Source organism: Vulpes lagopus, chromosome 1 (genome assembly GCF_018345385.1).
Source record: "Vulpes lagopus strain Blue_001 chromosome 1, ASM1834538v1, whole genome shotgun sequence".
NCBI lineage: Eukaryota > Metazoa > Chordata > Mammalia > Carnivora > Canidae > Vulpes > Vulpes lagopus.
Genome location: NC_054824.1, coordinates 148,114,909 through 148,134,680, shown reverse-complemented (window position 1 = coordinate 148,134,680; position 19,772 = coordinate 148,114,909). Strand labels below are relative to the sequence as shown.

The 19,772-nt window shown below is 36.5% G+C and overlaps 1 protein-coding gene across 15 annotated transcripts in view; it reads left to right on the top strand.

The window, feature by feature from the left end:
• Positions 1-19,772, top strand: part of CDC42BPA (CDC42 binding protein kinase alpha) — a 322,452-nt gene that overhangs the window by 225,935 nt on the left and 76,745 nt on the right. For all 15 annotated transcript variants that reach the window (XR_005986974.1, XM_041750305.1, XM_041750332.1 and 12 more), the window contains 2 exons: positions 4,126-4,231; positions 13,992-14,116. Coding sequence is in view for 14 of the 15 variants with exons in the window: in XM_041750305.1 (XP_041606239.1) it covers positions 4,126-4,231; positions 13,992-14,116 (231 nt within the window). In the remaining variant the exon portion in view is untranslated. The remainder of the gene's footprint in view (positions 1-4,125; positions 4,232-13,991; positions 14,117-19,772) is intronic.

Sequence of the window (19,772 nt, the reverse complement as noted above, 5' to 3'; positions counted from 1 at the left end):
AATACCCAATGCTCATCACAACAGGTGCCCTCCTTCATGCCATCACCCAGTGACCACCCCCCCCTCCACCTACCCTGTTTGTTTCCTAGAGTTAAGAGTCTCTTATCGTTTGTCCCCCTCTCTGATTTTGTCTTATTTTATTTTTCCTTCCCTTCTCGTATGTTCATCTGTTTTATTTCTTTAATTCCACATATGAATGAAATCATGTAATATTGTCTTTCTCTGACTGACTTATTTGGCTTAGTATAATACAGTCCAGTTCCATCCATGTTGTTGCAAATGGCAAGATTTCATTCTTTTTGATGACTGAGTCATATTCCTCTGTGTGTGTGTGTGTGTGTGTGTACATCCTCTATATCCATTCATCCATCAATTGGACATTTTAAAGTGGCAGATTTGCTTGCACACAGGATGGTCTATTTTCCCAGAATTTATCACTTAAATTATAATTTCATTTATATTCACTAATACAGTGATAGAAGAGGTTTTTAAGATTTCATTTTTAAAATCAGCCATTACTTATGTTCTTTGTTGACTTGGAATCAGTCATATGAAATTACCCAGAACAGATCCACATTGAATTTCATTTACTGCTAAGATATAAGCCTCTTTAATTTTTTTAAATTGAGTTTAGGTTGACACACAATCTTACCTGTGCTCATTAGTGCAGCTGCCATCTGTCACTGTACAACACCGTTACAATAAACATCGATTGTATTCCCTAGACTGTGCCTTTTATTTCTATGTCTTATTTATTCCATACCTGGCATCCTGCACCTCCTACTCTGCCTCACCCATTCTACCCATCTTCCACTGTCCTTCCCTTCTGGCAACTATTTGTTCTCTGTATTTATGGGTCTGATTCTGCTTTTTGTTTGTTTGTGTATTCATTTGTTTTGATTTTTAGATTCTGCATGTCAGTGAAATCATATGGTGTTTGTCTTTCTAGGTCTGGCTTCTTTCACTTAGCTTCATACCCTTTAGGCCCATCCATGTTACTACAAATGGCAAGATCTCAACCCTTTTTATGGCTGTGTAATATTGCATTGTGTATATACATATACACAATGTGTATATATATACACATATACCACATCTTCCTTATCCATTTGTCTATTGATAGACACTTGGGTTGCTTCCATATCTTGGTTTTGTAAATAATGCTGCAGTAAACAGAAGGTTGCATATATCTTTTCAAATTTGTGTTTTTGTTTTTCTTAGATAAATACCCAGTAGTGGAATTACTGGATCATATGGTATTTCTGTTTTTAATTTTTTGAGGCACCTCCATACTGTCTTCCACACTGTTTGCATTCCCATCATCAGTGCGTGAGGGATCCTTTTTTTCCACATCCTTGCCAACACTTACTTCTTTTTTTTTATGTTAGCCATTCTGAAGGTGTGAGATGATAATCTCATTGTGGTTTGAATTTGCATTTCCCTGATGATAAGTGATGTTGAGCATCTTTTTCATGTGTCTGTTGACCATCTGTATGTCTTCTTTAGAAAAATGTCTATTTAGGTCCTCTTCTTGCTTTTTAATTGGATTACTTGGTTTTTGTGTGTGTTGAATTGTATAAGTTCTTTGTATACTTTGGTTATTAACTCCTAATTGGATATGTCATTTACAAATATCTTCTCCCATTCAGTAGATTGCCTTTTCATTTTGATGATGGTTTCCTTCACTGTGCAAGTTTTTTATTTTGATTAGTCCCAACAGTTTATTTTTGCTTGTGTTTTCCCTGTCTTAGGAGACATATCTAAAAAAGTGTTGCTATGGCCAATGTCAGATAATACTGCCTGTACTCTCTTTAACAATTTTTTCAGATCTCACATTTAGGACTTTAATCTGTGTTGAGTTTATTTTTATGTATGGTATGAGAAAGTGGTCCAGTTTCATTCTTTTGCATGTAGCTGTCCAGTTTTCTCAGCACCATTTATTGAAGATACTGTCTTTTTCCCATTGTATATTCTTGCTTCTTTAGTCATTGATTAATTGATCATTTAAGTGTGGGTTTATTTCACGTATCTCTGTTCCACTGATCTGAGAGTGGATGTCTTTCTTGTTTCTGACCTTATGGGAGAAGATCTCAGTTTTTCCCCACTATAGAGGATGTTAGCTGCGGGGTTTTCATAGATGACGTTTTTTATGTTGAGGTCTGTTCTCTCTAAACCCACTTTATTGGAAGTTTTTGGCATGAATACAAAGTTGAATTTTGTCACATGCTTTTTCTGCATCTGTTGAGATGATCACATGATTTTTATCCTTTATTTTGTTGATGTGGTTTATGATATTGATTGATTTGTGCATATGGAACCATCCTTACATTCCAGAATAAATCCCACTTGATCATGGTGAATGATCCTTTTAATGTATTGTTGAATATGGTTTGCTGGTATTTTGTTGAACATTTTTACATCCAGGTTCATCAGGGATTTTGGCCTGTAGTTCTCTTTTTTTTGTGGTATCTTTGTCTGGTTTTGATATCAGGGTGATGCTAGCCTCGTAGAATATATTTGGAAAATTTCTGTCCTCTTCTGTTTTTTTGTAAAAGTTTGAGGAAAGTATGTATTAACTCTTTTTTTTTAAAAGATTTTATTTATTTATTCATGAGAGACACAGAGAGAGGCAGAGACACAGGCAGAGGGAGAAGCAGGCTCCATACAGGGAGCCTGATGTGGGACTCGATCCCAGGACCCCAGGATCACACCCTGAGCCAAAGGCAGCCGCTCAACTGCTGAGCCACCCGGGCGTCCCTAACTCTTTTTTAAATGTGTGGTGGTGTTCACATGTTAAGCCATCTGGACCTGGACTTATTTTGGGGAAGTGTTGTTGTTTTTGCTTTTTTTTTTTTTTTGGAAGTGTTTTGATTACTGATTCACTTTGTTACTAGTGATTGATCTGTTCAGATATTTTGTTTCTTCCTGATTCAGTTTGGAAGATAGTGTGTTTCTAGGAATTTATCCATTTCTTCTAGTTTGTCCAATTTGTTGGCATGTAATTTTTCATAGTATTCTTTTATGACTGGTTGTATTTCTGTGGTGTCAGATGTTCTCTTTTGTATCTGATTTTATGTATTTGAGTCTTTTTTCTTCCTTGATGAGTCTAGGTAAGGGTTTATCAATTTTGCTTGTCTTTTCAAATAACTAGTTCTTGGTTTCATTGTGGGTCTTTCTTTCTTTCTTTCTTTCTTTCTTTCTTATCTCTATTTCATTTTTTTTTTTTCTGCTCTGGTCTTTATTATTTCTTCCCTTCTGGTCACCTTGGGTTTCATTTGTCTTTTTTTCCCCCCCAATTACCGTAGGTATAAAATTATATTGTTTGTGTGAGCTGCTTTTTACTCCTTGAGTTGGCCTGTGTCGCTAGATACTTCACTCTTAGAACGCCTTTGCTATGTCCCAGAGATTTTGGACCATTGTGTATTCATTTTCATTTGTTTCCATGTATTTTATTTCTTTAATTTCCTCATTGGTTCTTTGGTTGTTTAGAATATGAGATTACCCTTTCTCCCTTAGTTTACAAAAAGTCTCTTAGCACTGAGTTTACCTCTGAGGGTGAATTATTTGTGCCCCTCAGAACTATCATTTTAAATAAGTTTTATAATATTAAATGTGTCATGTATGTATGCATGGATGTGTTAGGTAGGTAGGTAGGTACTTAAGAATGAAGGGAGGGGTGAATATATTTAGAGAACTGTTGAAAATTTCATTAAGGGTTTGCTAGCAATCTTGAGCTGGGTATAAGGAATCACATTGGAGGGCTCACTTTGGCAGCATAGATACTAAAATATGAATCATATTGGGGCCCACGTGTCCCTTTCTTGCCCTGATCTCATTTTCCCGTACTTTCTGGTATGTATGCAACCAAGTAAGGTGAACACAGTCACAAAGTCTGCAAATCACAAATGTCTTCCTAAGGTTTTCAAACGAAAAACAAAGTAGATGTTGGTAGGCAGACAAGTCTATTAAATAAAAGGAAATGACTATGACTTTTAATTTTAAGGGGGAAGATTGGGATTTGGCATGTTTATGATATGTTATTTTTCAGAATAGAAGCATATGGTATACAATTACTTTACCTTTAATTCAGTTTCTTTTATTTCCTTACATTTCGAATTATGTTAGTCAAAGTGAAAGGGAAGAATTTGAAAATGAATTCAAACAACAATATGAACGAGAAAAAGTATTATTAACGGAAGAAAATAAAAAACTGACAAGTGAACTTGATAAGGTGAGTGATACCATACAATTTCTGTTCCCTGAGTGCATGCTATATGTTCTAGCACCGTGATAGAAATTGTAGATATAATTTTATATTTGATGCACAGTTTGGGTTTAATATTCCTCCTCCTTATATACAAAGATGACTTGGATGGTGCAGGCAAGTTTTCATTACACCAGTTACACCAGTCTGTACAGGAATTCTGGAGAGAGGGTTTTGCTTATCTCATCTTATTCTTTGTCTCATTTATTTTTTTAGCCTCTATGCTTTATTTCACTTTCCATCTATTCTCATTTTCACTCTTCCCTCTCATATTTGGCACTTAATTCTGTCATGGCTATTGGAGTTAAGCTGGCCCATGGCAAGAGCAGGAACACTTAGACCAAACTGGAGAAGTTTTGACAACTGTGATTCATATTCATGGTGGAGAACAACCTATAGCATTGGTAGATTGGAATCCAGAGAAGCCAACTGCCTAAATGCTATAGCTTGAGTAAAGAGCAGAACCATATAGATTAGCCAGATTTATGAACAAAATTCCAGATACTTAAAAGGAATGTTTTTCCAATTAGTAGCTGAAATTTCTTGAATTGCCATCATTCTGCGTTTCTTTTGTCAGGTCTTAACAAACAGCTGTAAAAAACCCTAATGTTATCCAGATGTTTCAGTAATCTTATTTATATTTAATTAAGAACATTTGGATAATTGTGTTTTATAATGATTTCTAGGATTTTCCCTCAGCAAAAATATTTTGTTCAGTTATTAGTTATTCCAATAACAGATTGAAAGACCATGACTAAGTAGTCATAAAAGAGAGACTCTTTATTCTCTCTCAGTTTTCCCCTATATTCCATGCATCTTTCACTACTTTTCCATGACTAATTGGTTCTTTACACATTTAATAATGACTTTGCTTTTTTGCTTGAAAACTATTTGAGAAACCACTCCATTTTCTATTTTGTAAAATCTTATGAAGCTGATTTACCCAGCCACTGTGGGATGTGGCCAAAGAGAATAAGTAGCATGAATGCTTTAAGTATGAAGAATTTATGATGGTTATCGTGTAACTTTTAGTTATTTCCGCTAAAAGAAAATTAAAATTAAATTGGATATTTGAATTTTATCCAAATGGGTCACATAATTGTGATTTCACGTGTTTAACTAATATGACTATAAAATTAAATATTATTTGTGTTGGGCAGCCTGGGTGGCTCAGCGGTTTAACACCACCTTTGGCCCAGGGTGTGATCCTGGAGACCCAGGATCAGGTCCCACATCGGGCTCCCTGCATGGAGCCTGCTTCTCTCTCTGCTGTGTCTCTGCCTCTCTCTCTGTGTCGCTCATAAATAAATAAATAAAATCTTTTAAAAGATAATGCATGCATTATTTCTGTCAATTAGACAGAATTTAAGATTCTGTAAGGAGTTACTTTGAGGTATAAGAAATGTAATTAAACTCTAGAAAGCCTCTGCATGTAGTTTCTAAACAAATTACCTAGTAAAAAATGTATATAGTGGGGCTCCTGGGTGGCCCAGTGGTTGAGTGATTGGTCTGCCTTTGGCTCAATTCATGATCCTGGGGTCCCAGGATCAATTCCCTCATCAGGCTCCCCAGGGGGAGCCTGCTTCTCCCTCTGCCTATGTCTCTGCCTCTCTGTATGTCTCTTATGAATAAATAAATAAAATCTTTAAAAATAAATAAATAAGAAAAATACATGTAGTTCAAGAGAAATTGAATTAAATAATAATCAACATGAATGTAGATCAAATCTTGTATTCACCCTTTGTTTTTTTTTTTGTTAGTAACCGTAAAGTTCTGCCCAGTTTACCAGAAATACATATTTAGAGATAATTTATAAGCAATACTGTCTTGATTCTGATGAGACGTGAAGGGTAAAAATTAAAGCCTGTCTCTTAAGTTTTTAAAAATAAATAGAACATTACCTTTTTTTTTTTTTAACTAAATTAGAACATATGAAGAATGAGCAGAACTTTGAAAGCAAATTTATATGGTGGGCAAGTATTTAATGACATATGATAACAAGGAAATATTTATTCCTAGAGAAATAGAGACGGATTGGGGTTCTGCTGCAACCTTTTAAGCCTCTCCCCTGTTTCTGTTCTTTTTATTCAGCCTTTGTTTCTCTTTCTGCTTCACTCTCAGTTTACCTTAACTGAGCATCTTTACTGTTTCTTTTTGTTCATTCATTTTCTGGTTTGGTTTGAACTGTGTGTTTTCACCAAGATGGATAACCAAAGAATACTTTTACGTAACATTGCTATACCAGCTCTTCTGTCTGGAACCTGAGTGAAGATTCAAAGCAGAATTTCTTCTCACCAGAACTTCTGGTATAGAAGCCAGAAAGTAACTATTACGTTTATTTTGAAACTTATGTTAATATTATGAATAGGTTCTCACATTCACATTTTTAAACTCCAAAAATTTAAATTTAAAAGGAAATTGAAAAGGGGCACCTGGATGGCCCAGTCAGTTAAGTGTAAGGCTCTTGATTTTAATTCAGGTCATGATCTCAGGGTTATGAGATCAAGCCCCACCTTGGGCTTCCTTTCCAAAAAAGAAATTGGAAAAAAGTTTGTTAATATTTTTTAGAAGTCTGTTAAGTTTCAGTTTTTCTTTTAAGAAAGAGAGAAAGAGCATATACAAGTGGAGTATGAGGAGAGCAAGGGGCAGAAGGAGAGGAAGACAGAGAATCTTAAACAGGTTCCACACCCAGCTCGGAGCCCAACATGATTGGGAAGGAGGGCTCGATCTCATGACCCTGAGATCATGATCTGAGCCAAAATCAAGAATCTAATGCTAAACCAACTGATACACCCAGGTGCCCCTGTTAAGTTTTACTTTTTATTAAAAGATAATTTTTTTGCAAACATATATTAACCATATATGTTAGGGAGTAAAAGGAAATGGTTTCTAGTAAGGAAAAGTATTGTTTCTTGTTCTTAAGTTATTATCTTACAAAAAAGCAAAATTATAAAAATAAATAAAAGCTACCCATGATCTCATCACTACAAAACAACTTTTTTTTTTTTTTTTTACAAAACAACTATTATTTAGTTTTATATGTTCCTTTCCAGGTTTTGTTTGTATATATATTATTACATAGGTGCAGTTATACTTGCATTCTATTTTCTAATATGCCTTTCATTTAAAATGTCATGAGCATGTTTCCATATTCTATATTATACTGTACTATTCATTACTATAAGCCAGATATGTCAAGTTACAAATAGTGAAACCGTCTCATTCCCAAACAAGCAAAATGAACTAATACTTAGGTAGAATTTGTTAAGTGCAAGTCCTCTTCTGAGTTACTTTGTGTAAATCATTTAATCCTCACAAAAACTCTGTGAGGTGTACCCTGTTACTCTAGCCATTATATAGGTGAGGAGACCAAGGCAGAGGAGGATGAGGCTCCTTTCCTAATCAGAGAACCAGGAAGTTGCCAGATAGAATTTGACCACAGGCAGTCTGGCTCCAGAGTCCATGCTCTTTTTCAATAATAATGAAAAGATTAGCATTTCTTTGACTAACACCAAACAAATCTACTTAAAACTATTTCTAACTGTTGTAACATGGCTATGCAAAATCTGCATTTCCTCTCCTTCCTGAAAATGTCTAGCTGATCTCACTCACAAATTAGTTAGAAGGGCTGTCAAAAAGGACTGTCAAAAGATAATAAAAAATAATGTAGGAATTAGCAAAGATATTGCATCTACAAAAAAATTGGTAGACTTCTGTTTATGCTAAAATGAAGAGATTAATGAATCTTCTCTAGAAAAGAACACTTCAAAGTGGACACAGTTGTCAAAAACAACTATTTAGGAGCTCTGGGGATTAACCAGAGGAAGACCACTACAAAACATTGCTGAGATAAATGAAGGAATATCTAAACAGAGAGAGAGATGTACCCTGTTAATGGGACAAAAGAGTAGGAATTGTTATAGGAGCTCAATTCTCCTACAGTGTATAAACTCAGGGAAATCCCTGTCAAAATCCTGGTAGGCTTTTTGTTGGAATGGAGAAGTTTATCCTTAAATTTATTTGGGGATACAAAAGACCTATATAATAGCCTTGTGCAACAAAAATTAGAGGATTTACCTGACAGTATTTTGAAACTTACTAGTAGTATTGGCATCATGGAACCATAGAGTAATGATCTAAAAATAAGCCCTCATATTAATGGCCAGTTGATTTTTCAGCAGAAATCCCAAGGCGGGGGCATCTGGGTGGCCCAGAGGTTGAGCATCTGCCTTTAGCTCAGGTCGTGATCCCAGGGTCCTGGGATGGGGATCGAGTCCCACGAGTCCCACGTCGGGCTCCCTGCAGGAAGCCTGCTTCTCCCTCTGCCTATGTCTCTGCCTCTCTCTGTCTCTCATGAACAAATAAATTAAAAAAAAAAAAAAAGAAGAAGTACCAAGGCAGTTCACTGGAAAAAAGATAATCTTTTTAACAAATGGTGCTGGAACATTTGGATATCCATGTGTAAAAAAGTTATCTTAAATTTTTATGCCATATAAGAACATTAACTCAGTGGATCATAAAATGAAACATGAGAGATAAGCATAGGAGAAAAATCTTCATGATTTAGGGTTAAAGATTCATAGATAGAAATTATACAACCCGTGAGAGAAACATAACGATAAACTGTACTTCATCACAGTTTAAAGATAACATTTAAAAAAACTAAAAGATATACACAGATGACGGAGAAACATTTGCAAATTATTGACCTGATAAGAAACATACTCAAAATATAGAAAGAACTTAAAATTCAATTATAAGAAATGCAAACAACTCAGTGAAAAAATAAGGAGAAATTTGAGTAGTTACTTCATGAAAGATCTGTGAATGACCAACATGTGAAAAGATGTTCAGTATCGTTAGAAAAATGTGAGTTAAAGCCATATATTGCTGTATACTCTCAAGAATGAGTAGAATCAATAAGAGTGACCATACCAACTATCGGCAAGGATGTGGAGGAATCAGAAGTAGTATAGGAACTCCTATACTACTTGTGGGAGTGTCAGGTGGTGGTATAGCCACTTTAGAAAATAGTTTCAAAAGCTCTCAAAAAGTTAAGCATACATTTACCACATGACCCAGAAATTCTTACAGATATTTATATAAGAGAACTGAAAACCTAGTCCTTTTAAACTTGTATATGAATGTTCATAGCATCATTATTCACAAGAGCAAAGAACTGGAAACAGTACCAATGCCCATTAACTAGTGAATGAGCAACTAAAGTTTACTATTATCCATAGAATAGAGTATTACTCAGCTGTAAAAAAGAGTGACTTTCTGATTGATGCAATACTGTGATTGAGCCTCAATATTGTGATGAGGGAAAGAAAAAAACTACTTGTTGTGACTTCATTGGTATTAAATTTCTTAGAAAAGCAAAACTATAGAAATAGAAAGCAAATCAGCAATGCCTGAACTTAGGTTGGGAGCCAGAATTGACTGCAAACCAGCAGTGGAAAAATTTCTCCTGTTGGAAGTATACCAAAACCAGATTGTGGTGATTGTACAGCTGTTTAAATTTATTGAAAATCATTGAATCATACACTTGTAATGGATGAATTTTATTCTATGTAAATTATAGAACAGAGGTATATGGCGTACCTTGGGATATAGAACTTAAATCCCGTATTCTCAATAAGCAGATAAGGGTGTATGTTGGCAGTGATAGCTTCTCTGGACCCCATTGCCTTCTGGGAAGACAGTGAGGTTGGAGATAAAGCTAAACAGAATTACAGCTGTGCTCCTTTGGTAGAGGGGAAGAAATAAAACTGCATTGGGACTTGTGCCAAGACTGTCTCTCTCACAGAAGTACAGGCCAAAAATACATGAGAAAACCCTGGCTCATGAGGAAGATTCCTCCATCTGTTTTGATGGAGAAGTTGACACATGATGACCTTTAGCCAGATCCAGCTCTCAGACTGTTTCTTTATGCCCCACGAACTAAGAAGAATTTTTACACTTTTAAGTCAGTTTTTCTAAGAAGGACAAGATGTGATAGAGATCATGCATGGCCCACAAAGCCAAAACTATGTACATCTAATTCTTCATTGGAAAGTTTGCAGACCCCTCACGTAGAACATGATTTTGGCCTGTATTAGAAACTGAACCAAACATAGACACATATGCATGTATACATACACCCACACATACAAACTCACACACACATATATATAAAGACATTTATTGTAAGGAATTTGCTCATCTGATGATGGAGGCTACATGTCCTAAGATCAATAGTTTGCAGTCTGGAGACCCAGGACAGCCTATGTGGTCTTAGTCCAAATCCAGAGGACTTTAGACCCAGGAAGAGCTGCTGTTTCAATAACAGTCCCAAAGCAGGAAAAACCAATGTTCCAGCTTGAAGGGACATTCATTTAGGGAGGAGAAGCTCCCTACTATTCATCTTACTAGCGTCAGCCTTTTTGTTCTGCAGGCCTTTAGATAATTGGATGGGCCCACTGTCTTAGGGAGGGCAATCTGCTTTACTCAGCCTCCTGATTCAGATGTTGATCTTATCCAAAGACACCTTCACTCAGGAATGTTTGGTCACATGTGTTAGCAGCCTGAGGCCTAGTCAGGTTAACACCAAAAATTAACCAATTAACCATCACCTGACCCCTCATCCCCACAAACCTGTAAATAGCTCTTCTAGGAAAAAAATCACCTCCTTCAGGTTGAGTACTCAAAAAGAAATGAACACAGTATCTCTAAAAACATCCCCCAAATCAAGAAAGGAATAGCAATAACTAATGCAGATTAACTGTGAGAAAAACCATAACTGTGAGATAAAAATTGAATGCAAATATTTTATAAGTTTTAAAAAACTTTTATCAGAAAAACCATTTATCAGAAAAACCATAACTGTGAGATAAAAACTGAATGCAAATATTTTATTAGTTTTTTAAAACTTACTCAAGCAGAAACTTTTGCTTCTGTGACAGATTAGCTTACATCATACCCACCACCTCACCAAGAGCTAGATTCCTGTAAAAACTATCTTAATATGCTAAGACTATTTCCTACAGCATTTATATGCAGGAAAGCATTGGAGAGATAAAAAGGCAGCCATCATTACTGACCAAGATCCTATAGAGAAGTGCAAAGAGATGAGCTCTGCATTCAGTGTTGCTTTTCTTCCTGAGACACTTGCTGATATGAAAGCAGTAGCTGAGTATCCAGGAAGCTGAGCACAGTATTCCACAGTCTCACAAGTTTAGAGAGATGAATACAAGCTCTCAGTTGGACTCATTGCAAGGCTACATTTTAGGAATAAGAGTGAACCAGAAAGAGATGAAACCTCTCACTGACTGATACATAGCCTCCAAGTAACTCAGTACCTGACCTCTCTTGAGTCCAATGCCTGCCAGAAGTAAAGGTAAATACTTCCTGGAGGAAGATACTCTACAGAGCCTCAGATTACCTCTAAAATTTTTATACAAATGTGTGGTATACATTAAACAATTACCACGCATACCAGGAGATAAAACTAAATCAGCGAAAACCAAGACTAAAAATATAATAGCAAAAACAAAAGAAAGAAAAATGAAAGAAAGCTAGACAGTCTGTATAAGCAAGCCCACAGGGATTCCCATCAGAATTTCCATATATTAAATTTTAAAATAACTGTATGATTGTAAATGGAAGACATGAAGAATTTCAGCATATAACTAGAATATATGCAAAAGAGTCAAATGGAACTTGTAGAAGTAAAATCTAAAATAGCCAAAATACTCAATGGAAGATTTTAACAGCAGATTGAAAATAGCTGAAGTAAAGAGTGAACAAGTAAAAAAATTTCAAACTAAAGTATGGGTAGAGATTAAAAAGGATGGAAATACTTAAAAGAGGGCAAAGACCAAGGGTGTGACAAATTACTACCAAAGTGACAAAAAGATCTGATATACAAATATTTGTTCTCCCAGATGGAAAGGACAGAAAGACTGGCAGAAGCAGTATTTGAAGAATTAATGGCCCATAATTTTCCAAAACCTATGAGAAGCATTTAGGTACAAATTCAAGAAATGCCAAATTCAAGAAAGGTGATAAATAGAAATTAAATCCTTTCTTAGAGGCATCATAGAAAAACTGCTAAAAACCAGCAGCCAAAGAAAATCCTAAAAGCAGCTAGAGAAGAAAGTCACATTATATTCAAATGAGCAAAAGTTAAACTGAAAGTTGACTTCCCACCAGAAAAAAAAAAAAAAAGAAATCCATAAAGGAATCAAAACGGAATAAAAAGGAATGACATTTTCAAAGTGCTGAAGGATAATAATTGCCAACCTGGAGTGTTATATATGGCAAAAAATGTCTTTCAGGGATCCCTGGGTGGCGCAGCGGTTTAGCGCCTGCCTTTGGCCCAGGGCGTGATCCTGGAGCCTCGGGATCAAGTCCCACGTCGGGCTCCCGGTGCATGGAGCCTGCTTCTCCCTCTGCCTGTGTCTCTTCCTCTCTCTCCCTCTCTCTCTCTCTCTCTGTGTGTGTGTGTGTGTGACTATCATTTTAAAAAAAAAATGTCTTTCAAAAATGAAAGCAGAAATTGAAACTATAGCAGACTATAGGACAGTCTATTTTCTTCAACAAATAAAGTATAAGAAAAAAGTGCTGGAGCAGAATTGCTATGGACAGAATGTTTGTGTCCCTTCAAAATTCATGTGTTGAAACCTCGCCCCCAATGTGATTGTGTAAGGAGGTGCTGCCTTTGTGAAGTGATTAGGTCGTGAGGTGGAGCCTTCATGGTGGGAGTATTATCCTTATGAAAGTGACTCTGAAGAGCCCCCTCATGCCTTCTACCTTGTGAGGACACAGCCAGAAAACAGCCATCGGTGAACCAGGAGCAGACTTCACTAGACACTGAATGTGCTGGCACCTCAATCTTGGACTCTAGCCTCCAGCCTGTGAGAAATAAATGTTTTGTGTCCAATCTCTGATATTCTAGTATAGGGACCCAAATGGACTAAGAGCTTAAAAATAAAAGAGACTTAAAAGATACAGGAACCATTAAGCTGTGGTTTCTTGTAGATATCATGATTCAATTTCGTAAACTGTTTAGCTTTTTGATGTTCTAAGATAACTGGGAATTTGATCAATTACTACCTTTGTGATGATATAAGGAAACTCATTAAATTTCTTTAAGTGTGATTATATTGTTATATTTTGAAAGAGCCTTATTTGCTAGACACATACACAGAAATACATATAGGTAAAGTTATAGATGTCTGGTATTCACTTCAGAATAATTCAGGAGGAAGGGGTAAGAAGACAGAATGCAAGTGAAATGACTGTCATTGAAGTGATAATTCAATATTGACGTTGGCTGTGGGCTCATGGGAATTAATTTATACTGTCTACTTTTGTATATGCTTGAAATTCTTTGTAAGATTTTTTAAAAAAGAGGATAACATGGAGACATTTACAGACCAAGAAAAAAAAAAAAAGAAGAATAAAGATGTTGTCACCAATAGAACATGGGAAATTTTCAGACAACTGAAGAATGTTCATAAATGGAAGTAATTCGGTGTAAGGGGGTAAAGGAAAAGCAAGGGCAGAGGAGAATTCAGAATATTTGATGTTTCCAAATGCAGTGACCAGATTTCATATAATATGAAATCAGGAAGCAAGCATTTTTTAGTGGAATATGGAGAGCTATCAGATTTAACTTGAGGTATTTGCATACCTTGTATTCCTGTTCCTAAAAGTCACATGTGTCTTTAAAACTGCTTTTCAGCTCACCACTTTGTATGAAAATGTAAGTATGCGCAACCAGCAGTTAGAAGAAGAGGTGAAAGACCTAGCAGACAAGAAAGAATCAGTTGCACATTGGGAAGCCCAAATCACAGAAATAATTCAGTGGTGAGTACTCTTTTTAAATGTGTTTTTATGGGTGATTTTGGACATATGGCCAGATTGGCATGAATTCCAGAAGACTATTAACATGACATTTTTTCTTATTTTTTTGCTTTAAAAAATAAGTTTCCCTGAAAAGCATAATTTTATTATTGACCTGTTGTTACTCATCTGCATCCTTCTATATTTTCTTTTAAGTTTCTCTTATTTTCTTTTAAGTTTTTTCTGCGGAAAACCGCAACTACATCAAGTATCCCATGTCAACTCTCCACAATTTCATTGAAAGCTATTATTTTAAGACTGTTGGTTCTTAAAGAACTGAAGGAACTCATTGACTAGCAATAGAAGTTCCTGTCTAAGACCAAAATTGCTATATTTGTAATTATTTTAAGAAACAGTCTGGAGAAGAATTTTGAACCTGAAGATGTTGTCCTATCATCTTCTTTCATAATTACAGCAGATTGTTGTATACATGTCATCATAAAAACCTTAAATGATTATAGTTTCATTTTATTAACTATTCTTTAAGGTCTCAGGATTCAGTGTAGAATGAATTACTTCCATAACTTTCCACATTATTTCATGAAATGATTCTGGCATTTATAAAAATGCATATTTTTATGAAGAAAGTTGAATTCAGCAGGGACTTTATCTTCTAAGGAAAACATATTTTCTGAATTTTAATATTTACTTTTCAACTTTTTTATTCCTTTTGGCACATCATGGAGGTTTAATTTATATGAAAACTGTTTCTTTGTGTATCTATAGACCAAGCATTTAGTAGGAATTTTAGTTTCTTGTACTCTTACTTTGGTTCCTTAAGCAATTTTTCTATTTTCCTACTTATTGCAAATTAATACCCTCCATCTTAAATAAAATCAGAGGTGGATAAACACTGCCTTTTTAAGTGATCTTACCCAAATAACTCAAGTATTTTGATATAGACTTAACTATAGAACTCCTATGTTCAGTCATCTGTGGCTCATGAATGTGACTATACAGTGCATATCTAAATGAAAATGCCCAAATTGTGGAAATTTTGTTGTGTTCCAAACACTATAATACAGTTAATAGTTCATTAATGTTAAATTTATGTCCTTGATGACAAGGACATTTGCTCATTTCTGAAGCAAAATCATTCTAATCTTTATCCAAGATTATAATATCAAAAATTATAACTCTTCATTTATAGCTCCATTATTATGTAATCAAATGTATAATTAAGCAATTGCTGAAAATGACTTTTTACAGAAGAAAAAGATGATGTGGCCAGAGCCTGAGTTCCTAGACCATTGATTTTTTTCCAGCAACAGGCATGATGGGTTCAGATGGAATGGGAAGTGGTTCTAGTAAAAGAAAGAAGCTTTTAATGTAGACTTTCTGGAAAGGGTTAGTAGAAAGGATGAAGATGAAAGGGTTATTTTTTTTAATTTTATTTATTCATGAGAGACACAGAGAGGCAGAGACACAAGCAGAGAGAGAGAAGCAGGTTCCATGCAGGGAGCCCAACATGAGACTCGATCCCGGGACTCCAGGATCATACCTTGGGCTGAACGCAGGTGCTAAACCGCTAAGCCACCCAGGTGTCCCTGTTTTGTTTTTTTTGTTTTTTTTTTTTTCTTTTTTTTTTTTTTTTCCTGTTTTGTTTTTTTAAAGATTTTATTTATTCAGTCGAGACAGAGAGCAGGAGCCAGGGGGAGAGGCAGAGGCAGAGGCAGAGGGAGAAGTAGGCTCCCCCCTGAGCCCTAGGGGCTCAATCCCAGGACCCAGAGATCATAACCTGAGCTGAAGGCAGACACTTAACCATCTGAACCACCCAGGCATCCCAAGGTGAAAGTTTTTACATGATACTACAAAACACTCATTTTAGGCTTTTCACATTCAAGTGAAATGTGCAGAAGAAACCAGGAATGTAAGCAAGTCAGTTTGCATAAAAGTTGTTATTTAGAAATAGACTAATATATTAGGGCACCTGGATGTCTCAGTCAGTCAGTTAAGCGTCCAACTCTTGGTTTTGGCTCAGGTCATGGTCTCATGTCATGAGATTCAGCCTGATGTTGGGCTCTGTATACTCAGCACGGAGTCTGCTTGAGATTTTCTCCCTTTCCTTCTGCCTCTCCCCTTGCTCATGCTCTCTCTAAATAAATAAATAGATAATTTTGGGGGGAAAAAAAACAAAAAGAAATGGGCTAATATATTACATAACTAATTATTAAATACTTAATAGGGTATTGTTCTCAGAGTTCTCACCTACTAGAATGTTAAATCTGAGACGTTCTGTCCATGCTTAAAAAGGTCAAGAGTCAAAAAAAAAAAAAAAAGGGTCAAGAGTCAGGTTGATTCAGTGGTTGAGTGTCTGCCTTCGGCTCAGGGCATGATCCTAGGGTCCTATGATTAGAGTCCCACATCAGGCACCCCACAGGGAGCCTGCTGCTTCCTCTGCTTATGTCTCTCTCTCTTTCTCATGAAAAAATTAATAAAAAGAAAAAAAAAAGAAGGTCAAGAGTCTCAGGGTATTCCCAGCTTTTTAGTCTTAGTATATTAAAAAATGAAGTGATGCCAGAGACAGGAAGATGATGGTGGAGTAGGAGGGCCCTAGGCTTACCTCATCCCATGAATACAACTAGATAACTGTCAAATTATAATAAATACCCCAGAAATCACACTGAAGACTGACAAAACAAATGCCACAATTAAAGGCAGAGAAGGGGCCACATTGAAAAAGGTAGGAAGTGTGGAGATGTGGTTTAGGAAAGAAACAAACCCTGGCTGCTGGCTTGGAAAATAAGAGGGGCTAAATTTCGTGAGTTCTTGGAGCCAGCAGGGTTTGAAGACTGGAGTTTTAAAGGTCAGCAGGCTTGGCTAGAAAGAGCCTAGAGGGTACTGCACTTCTCTTGGAAAGAAGGCAGGCAAACAGCCTGGGGTCGGGGTTGGGGGAAGCGGGGTGGACAGACACCGGTTTTTTTCTCTTCTTGTAGTGCAGCCCAGAGAGACAGCATTCATGGAGAGGCCTCTCTTGAGAATAAAAGGAGCTGGCCAGCACCATGTCCCACCCCTGCCCCTCAGCATAAACACAGAGCCACCTGTGGGAAAATACTGGCTGCCTAACTTGGTTCCACCAAGCCCCACCCCTAGGTGCTCTAATGGAACCATTCTTTCTAGTCACACTTAGCTTAGCTGTAGTGTGGTGGTCCCTCCACCCTGAAGAATAGCACAAACCCTTGTCCATACCACATCTCCTGACCAGAGAGTTCTGCAGTGCCTCAGTTCCAGTGGATATGGTGACTGGTTTCATTTCACAAGCAGACCAAAGCAAACCACCCAACCCCGTGAAAACTTACCACATTCAGGCCAGAGATCAAACACTGCCCATAGCAGGAAAGGACAGCCTCTGCAGGTGACTGGCCTGAAGGAAGAGCACCCAGAGCACCACAGGATATGAAAAGATGCTCAACATCACTGATCATCAAGGAAATACAAATCAAAGCTATAATGAGATACCACTTCACACCTGTCAGAATGGCTAAAATCAAAAACACAGGAAGCAACAAATTGGCAAGTATGTGGAAAAGAAAGCAACCCTCATGGACTACTGATGGGAATGCAAACAGGCCCAGCAACTGTGGAAAACAATATTGAGGTCCCTCAAAAAGTTAAAAATAAAACTATCTTGTGACCCAGCAATCACACTACTAGGTATTTACCTAAAGGGTATAAAAATACTAATTCAGAGAGATACATGCACCTCTATGTTTATAGCAGCATTATCTGTAATAGCCAAATTTTGGAAACAGCCCAAGTATCTGTGTATACACACACACAGAGGAATATTACACAGCTATAAGATAGAATGAGATCTTGCCATTTGCAACAGTATGGATGGAGCTAGAGTGTATTATGCTAAGCAAAATAAGTCAGTAAGAGAGAGACCTATACCATATGATTTCACTCATATGTGGAATTTAAGAAGCAAAACAAGCTAAGGGAAAAGAGACAAATCCAGAAACAGACTCTTACCTATAGAGAACACACTGCTGGTTACCCAGAGGGAAGGTGGGAGGGGGGATGGGTGAAATAAGTGATAGGGATTATGGGCTGCACTTACCTGGATGAGCACAGAGTGTCATATCCAAGTGTTGAATTACTATATTGCACACCTGAAACTAATATTACACTGTATGTTTATGAACTGAAATTTAAGTTAAAACTTTAAAAAATGAAATGATGCCAAGACAAGGTTTTAGGAACTTGTGATACACAGTATTTTAAATGTTTCCATTGGACAAAAAACAGCTTTATTTTTTTTTTTTCAAAAAACAGCTTTAAAACAGAACAAGCACTATTGTATATAAGACCTCATTTGGATGCATTTCTAACATCTTACTTGGCCCCCTTTGCCTTTTCCTATGAAGTATCCCTTTCATATGAAAGAATAACTTTTAGGGAAGTGAGACCTTGTTGCTCCTCACTGTGTTAGAGTAGGGGCCTTTCTTCTCACCATTGGCTCATCAGAATACTTCACTTTTTCTTTGAAATGAACTGACAAAGAAAGGTCAGACTCATAAGCTAGTCCAGAGACTGATTTTTTTAAATGCATCTCCTCACATATAATGCACTTTTCTGGTATAATAAAAGGTACAATGGCCTATAAAATATAGTTTTGCCTTCAAGTAGCTTATACCATACCACTGAAAAGTTTAAAAACTAATGTGACCATATCTGGAGATCAGTTAGAAGACTTTAAGTTGCCTTATGCATTATTCAATACTGATTTTCCTATAGTATTATAGAGTTACCTTAGACTGGGTGCTTGAGAGAATGGGGGGTAATCATTTGAACCTGTAATGCATTTTCTGAAAACCCTAAGGTTAATAAAGGGTCCTGTATGTACATTGAGTGAATTGGAGATTTCATATAAAACAATAGGAAATAAGACTAGTGAAGGTACATGAATATTGGGTAAGAATTTTAGCTTTATTTATGTATAAGAAAGAGAGGGTTTTTGCAAGGATAAAGGTATTAATTAGATGATGCATTAGGAAAACAATTCTTGGGACGCCTGGGTGGCTCAATGGTTGAGCGTCTGCCTTTGGCTCAGGGCATGATCCCAGTCCAGGGATCGAATCCTACATCGGGTTCCCTGTGAGGAGCCTGCTTCTCTCTCTGCCTGCGTCTCTGCCTCTGTGTCTCTCATGAATAAATAAATAAAATCTTAAAAAAAAAAAAAAAAAAGGAAAACAATTCTTTACAATGGTGCTCAGGGTGAAATGGAGGGAAATTTGGGGAAAACTGAACAAATGGTGGAGAAGATGTTGTAAGAGAAGAATCTATAGGAAGGGCAAGAATTGAGGGAGAATTAGTATTTCTGAATTAGATTAAGAAAATGATATTATATAAGTAGGAAAGTCAGAAGGAACCAACTTTGGGGAAGATATAATCAGTTTTGTTTGTGTTATTTTGCTTACTGGTATGTCTGAACTCATCCTGAGACATCTGGGTACAGAGTTCCAGTACACTTTTGAAAAGGGTACAGAAAGGTTAGGGTGGAGCATGTAAATTTGGGGATTTAAGTCCTAGTCAGTAAAGCCATTGAAGTTGTTGAGTTCTTTTTAAAGAGCACAGAAGAAAGGATAATTTAGTGAGGGCAGCAGGAAAGTGTTTT